At 38.8% G+C, this 9,311-nt stretch overlaps 1 protein-coding gene across 1 annotated transcript; it reads left to right on the top strand.

Moving 5' to 3' along the window:
• Positions 1-1,191: 1,191 nt before the first annotated feature.
• On the top strand, positions 1,192-8,528 carry MRPL12 (mitochondrial ribosomal protein L12). The gene is made up of 5 exons (XM_026667314.2): positions 1,192-1,428; positions 2,439-2,625; positions 2,797-2,871; positions 6,890-7,024; positions 8,154-8,528. The coding sequence occupies exons 1-5, from the start codon at positions 1,376-1,378 to the stop codon at positions 8,268-8,270; spliced, it is 567 nt and encodes a 188-aa protein (XP_026523099.1). The 5' UTR covers positions 1,192-1,375; the 3' UTR covers positions 8,271-8,528.
• The last annotated feature ends 783 nt before the right edge of the window (positions 8,529-9,311 follow it).

Genomic DNA, 9,311 nt, shown 5'->3' with positions numbered 1-9,311 from the left:
TCTGTGACAGGACTTGTATTTTGAATGCTACCATTACTATGAGAAAGTCAAAAAAATTCCTTCAGCCAATTTCATGTGATTCTTGACAGTAATACAGAAGTGGTTTGCCATTGCCTTTCTCAACTTTCCAGTGTAGCCTACACTACAGCTTTAATCTATCCAAGTGCTAACTAGGTCCAACCTTTCATTTTTTTCAAAGTCAGGGTTAGCTCCATACTGTCGCAACAAAGAATCATTAGGTGAAACTAAAAAGTTCTGCTATGGAAAATAATTTGGTTTTTTTATTTTTTTTAATGCTGTAATGAATGGACAGTGGCCATTAGTGCAATATTCTTACAAATCCCAACATATCAGTATATTAAAGAACAGGATATAAGGCAAAACTAGTATTTATTTTGTACCAGGTTGGTGATTAGATAATAAAATTGCCCTGTTTTTTTTTCTTTGGTCTTCACCCAAAAAGTGTTTTGTATACAAAACAGAAACCTCTCTACACAACTTTTTTATCAATATGTGCCAACAAGTACAGTACAGTAACTCAAATGCAATGTTTCCTGAAATAACCCTTTGTTCCAAGAAGACTGAAATTGACGTGCGGAAAAAAACTGCAAAAAAAAAACTGCTATAAGATGAACCGCAGGTAAAATGTGTGTCCACTTTCTCAAGGTCCTGTAATGGGTTTACTGCTAAAGAAATAAAATATAATAAAAATAACATTTCCATCTACTTCACTACCTTATGTCTGATCTATTGACTTCACTCCCTCGGGCAAAATTTTAAATTAGTCCTCCCTTGCGGAGCTGTTAAGAAGCTCACACAGTAAATCGTAAATTATAGTCTTCCAACCAGGGGTCTCCAACCTTGGCCACTTTAAGACTGGGAGTTGAAGTCCACAAGTCTTAAAAGTGGCCAAGGTTGGGGACCCCTGCTGTAAACCCTACAGGGAGCCTCATTCGTCCACCTGCGCACTGAAACCCCAGCTTGGAGTTTTTTTCCGCTTAAGCCTCCGAATTGCGAAATATTCTTTAGTTGCAAATATTACTTCGTTTCACTTTGTTCCCCGAGCGTCGCAATGGCAGCCGGGTAACAGAGTTTGGTACTGTGAAAAACGGACTTCCTGTTCCCATAGTTTTCATTTCTAACATGGTACGCTAGACGGGCCATTTGAATCGTCACATCCGCTTTACCATCGAGATGCAAGGCTGTGTAACGCTCTGTACATCACGGAGAGTCGAACTCGGCGGAGATTGGACGTTTCGTATAACCATAGAGAGATGCTCGGAGGGAGCGTCCCCGGCGCCCTTTGCGGTGTGCACGCTGCAGAAAGAGGGGGACCGTCGGTGTTTCCTTCCTGCCGCCTTTTGGAGCCGCCGGTATGGCCATGTTTCCCGCGGCCGGACTCGGTACCGCTCTCCGCCTGTTGCTGCGGTACGTAGGCCTAGGCGACCGATGTCCCAAACGAAGGGGAAGCGGGTGGGGACGAACTAGAGGCCTGAACGGCCAAATAAAGGTCATACGCCAGCCCCGCTTCTGCAGACTGAGCCCTTGCTTGTTGACGCGCGTATAATTGCAGGTGGGGCAGCGGAGATTTCTTTGGCTCCCTTTTAAACAAGCCCTCTCGATGTGTGGAGGGAAAATTTACTTTTCGATAAGTCCCGAAGCATCCCTGAAAGATCGGCTCTGGTTACCCCCAACTTGCTATGGGGGAAGAACCTGATGATGGGTGGACTCCTGTAAGCTGGGGTGAGGTCTGAACCAGCAACTTCGTAACTTAGGGCTCTGGCCGTTAGAGAATGGAAGCATCCAGGTAACATCCATAAATAAGTTATAATAGATCATATAGTACTTGTTGCTATTACTGCAAAAAAAATACTGATTTAAAGCAGGCCTATTTTATCGGAGGAATCTCTTATGAATAAAAATGCACATTTAAAATAAATTTACCCACATTAATCCCCAATTATTAAAAACAGCCTGTCCTTTGTCATGTTGAAGCATGCTAGCAAAGCAGATTAAGTTTTGTTAAAAAAAAATAATAATTATGCAAAATTAAAACATTAGACCCAGCTTAACTTTTGATAGGCTGTTTTAAATTACTTGAACTGCATCTTTTGCCATATGAAAACTAGTCATTATAAAGCTCCTACCATGTCATATTTCAGGCTATTGAACATATTTCTGAAACGACTATTCAGAATATTCCACTATTTCTGAAATGACTATTTCTAAAATGGAATTTGTCAAATTTTGCTAATAAAATGGCCGGGGAAGATTGGTGCATATGCACCAATCCATTCTGTTGTTCTCCCCCAGCCATCTTGGTTGGTCTTGCCTTGTTATCCCTCCTTTCTTCATCTGTTCAACAGATATTTTTCATTTGCATGTACCTGTGTGTTGGGAAACGTGAATGATAACTATTGTTATCTGATTTTCTACAGGCAGCATCGATCACAAGCTTGTGCTATCCGGATGCTGAAGACTACATGTTCAAAGTGTAGTGAAGTCTTAGCAAGTCCACATATGGATGATGCCCCAAAAGAATATTCACCCAAAATTCAGCAGCTAGTTCAGGACATTGCTAACCTGACTCTTCTGGAGATCTCTGACCTCAATGAGTTGCTAAAGGTACCATTTTTACATTGGGAACTGGGTGATCAAAGATTAAAAAGTTGTAGTAGATGCTTCCTGTTGTTTGTAGCTTCTTTTTCCTTATAGAGATGGATTGGGTTATAATCTCTGCTTCAGTATTACAAGTGATGTAAAAGATGGATAAAAAGATGTTTTCTATGTTTACAGAAAACTCTCAAGATCCAAGATATTGGACTTATGCCAATGGCCGGGATGATGCCAGCAACACAGTTGGCAGCACCAGTAAGCAATCAGCTTTATATCTTGTCATTTACCTGAATCAAATGGTAATTGTTTTTGGACAAGGGTCTGAATGTATCTGGTCAACAAATATACATTGTTCTTGAAGAGATAGGTATGAAACTTGCAAGCATGAAGGTAAAAGCTGCAGACAGGCTGCTTTCTTTATTTGGTATTTAAAAGAACTGCTGCATGATATAATGAAAATAATAGCACAGTTAGTATTTGTAATGATATGCAAACTGTAATAAACTCCTAAACAATTGGCAGTATAGAATAGGGCAAAAAGATTTATAAAGGATGTTCACGAGTTAAAGTTAGCTACTTCTCTATGCAGCTTTGTTTTAGTTAGCTGGATACTTTTCAGTCCTGAGGGTGATCCTAAGTTAAGCGGGATAACACATATTTATTATACTGGACTTAGCAGCCATTTTTTTCAGCTGTCCCTTTTAAATATTACCATATCTCTATTGCTCACTTAATAGTTTCCTACATATTCTTGTATATCATGCTTTTCTATTAAAGCTAAGCTTTGCATAATTAAATATGGAATGGATATCTTTGTAGTGCCCCAATTATTCTGAGATTTGCTTCCTGACTAAAAGATTGTCTGGATTTGAGTAAATCAAGTGAAAATATTTCTAAAACTTTAAGAAATCTCTCAAACTTAACTATTCCAAGTGGTTGCTTAATTTTACTCTAAAGGAGTTCCCAAAACAATCTCCTTTTAGCAGTTCTGGAAATCTGCCAAATTCAGTGGGATATCTATAGTAATTGTGGAGAGATGCCTTTTAGAGACTACTCCATTCTCCCTGCTGCTGCATATTATCCACATCAAGGTTGTTGTCTGATCTTCTCTCCATTTACTAAACAAAAAGGCACTAGCAGCACTTCTTTTCCTTTTATTTTTTCTTTTACATTTTGAAAGTATTTGGACTTTTACTGGGGTGGAATGGTGATAAAAATTTCAAAATGTGAAGATGCAATAAAAATTTGCCAAATATTAGTTTACCCAGGAACATTAAACCTGGATAAAACTATGGACTACAAAGTCTGCAGCATACTTAGCATACATAAGAAGGAGCCCACACTAGCTCCTGAATGAAATAATTCATTAGCAATTTTTGGAAATATTTTAACCAGCTCCATAGAGAAGAAAGAAAGAAACGGTCCTTAAAGTAAGGGGATTTTTCCAGATAAAATAGCGCATAGGACATCAACTTCTCAAAAAGGAAAATATATGTTTGGAATGTCTAGGTTAAGAAATTAAGAAAACAAGCTTTTTCAAGGATGGGGTTTTCTAATTCTATCCTCTCTTCTGTGACCTGATTCACGAAGACAAATCAATGAGTTTACTCTGTTTGGGGGGGAAACTTATTTCTTGCTAGTCAAAATTAATTTTTTAGCTCTTGTGATTATTCCTATTGCCTGGGGAAGATGTGAGTTGTCATTTGTGATTGGATTTAGGCAGCTTGGTTGCAGAGTGTAAAGTCACTGATCAGGCAAACAAAAAACCAGGATGAGATTTATTTCTTAATGTGGATGGGCAAATATGTTTTATTAGGTTTATCAGTGAAACGTGTATATCAAAGTTCTGGAGGAATGACAAAAGAAACAGAAATAATAAAGACTTGCATTACTTGTTTAAAATATCCATTCCCACTTAGAAATTCAGAGGGATGTACTTGATATACTGTGAGAGAACATTTGATTAAAACAAGTCACAGAAGAATAAATAATATTATTGTTGTCAATACATTCAAAATTTTAAAAAAGAATCCATATACGTTGCTAAGTGAAAAAGGCAAAACACTAACAAGTTGTGACCAGGAGGGCCTTTGCACAACTGCAGGTTGTGCACCAGTTACGCCCTTTCCTGGATCAGCGGTCCCTACTCACAGTCACTCACTCCCTGGTCACTTCCCGTCTTGATTATTGCAATGTGCTCTACATGGGGCTGCCCTTGAAGAGCATCCGAAGCGCCAGTTGGTGAAAATGCAGCGACCCACATGGTTTTATGCAGACCCCGGTTTGCACATGTGTCACCTCTCCTGCAGGAGCTGCATTGGTTGCCAATTTGCTTCCAGGTGCAATTCAAGGTGCTGGTTATCACCTTTAAAGCCCTTCATGGCTTGGGTCCGGGTTATCTAAGGAAACATCTCTTGTCAATCACATCCACCCGAACCATTAGAGCGAGGAGGCAGGGAATGTTGCAAGTCCCACCTCTGAGGGAGATACACCTGGTGGGACCCAGAAAAAGGGCCTTTTCCATGGTGGCTCCGTCTCAGGAACATCATTCCTCCAGAGATTAGAATAGCCCCCACTCTAGCTCTCTTCCGAAAGGCACTGAAGACCTGGTTTTGCCAGCAGGCCTGGGGAACCCAGAGAGGGATGGAGCCCATCAAATGGCTGGTGTGATCTGCTGTCGTCAGGGAGGGGGATGGGAGTTGGTTTTTGATTTTATGGGGTTTTTTGTTTTGTTTTTGCTTTTCCCAAATTTTGTTCTATTGTACTTTACTAATTTATTTGATTCTTTTTGTTAGTTTTTATTGTTTTTATTTTCATTTTTTTGTTTTAAATATGGTCTTACATTGTGTAAGTCGCCTCAAGTCGCCATGGGCAAATAGGCGGCAATATAAATTAAATAAATAAATATATAAAGTAACTAAGAAAAGATGATGATTAGTCAGCACTTATTTTGGCTCTCTTATCAGTGAAATGATGGATGGACAGGATTGCATTATAGGAAATTGGCTATTAACTTTGAATGAGTTTAAATCTATACAATCAGAGAAATTCCATCTTAGGGTATTGGTAGCTAATGGTCTGGGCTGAACATTATACTAGCTTTAAAAATCTTGGAGAATAAGCCATATAACTAGAACAAAGCAAATATTTTCTCTATGTTGAAAAAAATGAATGAGCAAATTATGGACCAGTTAGTCTGAATACAATTCCGATATTTGGGAAGATACATTTTATTGGATAATAGTGTAATGGCACGTAGGGATGACCTTTGGGGAGGACATGTACTTTCAAACTTGCAAGATTGATGTCAGCTCTGCAAGATTGTCCAGACAGGAAGCATACCAGCTGAATTAATTTTACGATAAGTGTGAGATGATGTTAGAAGAAGAGAGCCAATTTGACACAGTGGGTAAGATAACAGGCTAAAACCTAGACATGAACCCAACTGGGTGACCTTAAAACAGTCACTTTTCTCAGCCCTGGGAAGAAAGCAAGAAGGAAGGTAGGAAGAAGGCAAGCTATTTCTAAAAATCTTGCTTAAAAAATGCAGAGTAATCTAGGCAGTCGACAGAAGTCAAAAGGCACCCAATACACACACAGATGAATCTTGCAGATCTGAAGGTAGATTTCCCCCACCCACCCCCAGAAATCAACCTTAGAGGCCAAAAAACTAGACAGAATTCCTTCTGAGATATTTGCCATGTCCACATTTGTTCTGCAGGTTAACCTCTCTTATCCAACTGTGCCCTTGGTTGTGGCTCTTTCCTGTTTCTCAAGATCATTCCCACATACCATACATATAATTGACATAATGCTATACTTTGGTTATTTTTATTAAATAGGTTGGATGAAGAACTGAAAATAATGCTTAATACACTTTCAAAAAATGAAAAAATGGGGCAGATAGCTAACACCCTAAAAGACAGAAATAAAAATGTCCCCTTTTGATTCTATGATCATTAAGAAGAGATTATTGCATATAGTCTGGTACTCTTTTCTATAATGGAAAGCTAAAAAATTCTAAGAAGTCCCCATGTAGAATTTGAAAATAGTAACCATCAATTTCCTATTTGTGCCTTTAGTAGTGTCAGTTTATAATAACAAACAACAGTGTTATAGTTCAGTGCTAGCTTTGGGCCCTCCCCCATCTAAATAAGCCAAATGAAGTGCCAAAATAGTTGGATCCTTCTTTTACTGCTACCTTCTTAGAGACAAAGGGGCAGGCACTACCTACTGATTGTCAATTTGTTTTTCTTTCCTCTTCATTTACTAGGCAGAAGAAGAAGAAGTGGTTGAAAAAGTAGAAAAGGTCAATTTTACAGTGCGATTGACTGGGTTTAAAGCTGAAGACAAGGTGAAAGTTATCAAAGAAATAAAGAACCACATGGAGAACATAAACCTTGTCCAGGTAAAATGATTCTTTCCTATACTTGTTCAGATTTATACTATTGAGATTATACTACTATATGCATTTAATAGAAATATATGTGCTGCTTTTTGGAACCTGCCTTAAAGTGGTTTGTGCTAATAATACAAATCCACTAAAACAACAAAATAAACAAATGGTGATCAGCAAAGTTAACATTGGATGGACATATGCTTTATGCCTGCTTAAAAAACATCAATGAAGGGAGTGAGTTATACATCTTGTTCCACAGTTAAGTTCTGACACTAAAAATGCCATACCTTATGCTATTGATTTCCTTGGTGACATAAACTAGTGGAAACTTTAGTGATTACAGTTGATTTCTTAGCAAGGTCTTGCAGGAAGGCACTTTCCTTCAGATACTGTGGTCCCAAAAGATATAAAGCTTTATAGATAGAAATCAACATCTTACATTGTGCCTGAGAATAAATAAAGCTAATCTCAAGAAACGGAGTTAGTATAATATGGTCCATAAGAGGGATATTCTAAAATATGTTCCTTCCCTGAGCTGCCTTAGTTCATTTTTAAACTTAATTTCCATAGAACTCTTATTGTAATTTTTTGATGTTGCCAGTTGGGGGCAGAAATTGTAAGATTTGATGGAGAGTTCAAAAAAAAAAAGAAAAAGATTATGTGGAATGAGTAAAAGTAAAATTAGGATCCTCTGATATAGTGGCAACATGTCTGTCATGAATCATTAACTCAGTGGCATTTATTGAGAAAGCAGGGCTTAAAAAATGGCAGGATGGCAGAAAAGTCACAGCAATGCGAACCTGCACCCCTTGGGTGTGAATGTATACAAAGGCACTTGCATTTCAACATCACTTTCCCCTTCCTGCTCTTTTGCATGCATCTGCACCTTTCCTCCATGCAAATGAAGCTGGTAAAGCTCCAAAGACAATTTCCTCAAATCTTTGAATTCTGTTTACTAAACCCTAGAACCATAATTTAGGAAATGTTTCTTTGGGAAAGATTTTGGGGCTGCGCTGTCTCCTCAACTTCAAGAGGTAAGTAGAAAGTATATAGAGACCAAGACTAAGATTAGCTGAGGTTTCTTTCGAATGTTGTGCTATCCTTTTCATGTTCTGATTAGAGCCTCTCTGTCTCGCAGGCAAAGAAGTTGGTGGAATCTCTTCCTCAAGATATCAAAGTAAATGTTCGTAAAGAAGAAGCAGAAAAGATCAAATCGGCTCTAGAGGCAGTTGGAGGCACAGTAGTTGTGGATTAAAGAATCTGCCTACCTGCCAAAGGACTTGAAGCAGAGCGGGGGGAAGGACCCTCTGACTTGTATCAGCCACTCCTGCTGACTGGTGGTGGGGTACTGTGCGGTTCCAGGAAAGTTGCACTGCCCCGTTTTTTTTCTGCTGTGCAGTTTCCCATGGGGATGGCTCAGTGTGTAACAATTCTTTAGCACACCTTGCAGTCTGCTATGTGGTTAAAAACCTGTATTCATAACGAATATACATGATGGATAACACCTGTAAAACATGTGTGGTGATCCTTTCTTGCATGTTATTGGATTTTTCCCCATCCAGCAGGTTTCTCAAGTTTGTGCGGGTATTTGGACCGGTGTCTCTTACTGGCAAATTTAATCACTTTGTGGGAGGAGATGGGTGGGATCTTTGTAGATTTTGGGTCATAACTCTAAAATTGTCTTTCCAATAGGAGGTATAAGTGAAATTGATTCTCTTTTAATAAAGAAGGATAGCAGCTTGGAAATGTTAGCTTTCCCTGTTGTGATTTACTAAATTTAGTAGGAAAAAAAAAATTCCCCTCCCTGAAACGTTTCCAAATTTGAGCAAGTTAAACTTAGGTAGGGATAGTATATTCTGCAAGTTCCTTTGTATATCCAATACCAGGGAAGAGGGCTAGACCCACACCTTAGCCCCTGATTGATGTCTGTTCTCTTCTGTGGGTGGCCCTTTTCCTCTCCCCTGCCCTTAGTCCCTTTTGGTATGATTTATATCAGCACAGCCTACAACTATCTTTTCTTTGGCACTTGCTGGGTCTTGTGATATGGTGGTTTGCTCAACCTTGGCTCCCATTTGAAGTTTTAATATAAGTCATTGTTCAGGTCTAAATGAATATTCTTAGTTTGTTTTAGATCGTTCATTCAATGGAACAAGATGTGGTTTTAGTCCAATGTCCATGTAGTATTTTCATTTAAAGCCAAGCTAACGGGAACCTTGGCAGGCAAGAGATTGCCTAAAGGCAGCTTTTAAGGCACACTGTTAAGACTGATAGTTACAATGCTGCTTTTTCAGCTTTA

The sequence above is a fragment of the Notechis scutatus genome, chromosome 2, assembly GCF_049901735.1.
Source record: "Notechis scutatus isolate UNSWTSFEM ecotype Mainland chromosome 2, rNotScu1.2, whole genome shotgun sequence".
NCBI classification, from domain to species: domain Eukaryota; kingdom Metazoa; phylum Chordata; class Lepidosauria; order Squamata; family Elapidae; genus Notechis; species Notechis scutatus.
Note: the sequence above shows the minus strand (reverse complement) of the source record. Positions and strands in the feature narration are given on the sequence as shown.

Bases quoted from the DNA above. Each gene is read 5' to 3' on its own strand.
- MRPL12 (XM_026667314.2), top strand. From the start codon at position 1,376: ATGGCCATGTTTCCCGCGGCCGGACTCGGTACCGCTCTCCGCCTGTTG. The intron at 2,626-2,796 runs GTACCATTTTTA...CTATGTTTACAG, and splicing joins ACCTCAATGAGTTGCTAAAG to AAAACTCTCAAGATCCAAGA. The intron at 7,025-8,153 runs GTAAAATGATTC...TCTGTCTCGCAG, and splicing joins AGAACATAAACCTTGTCCAG to GCAAAGAAGTTGGTGGAATC.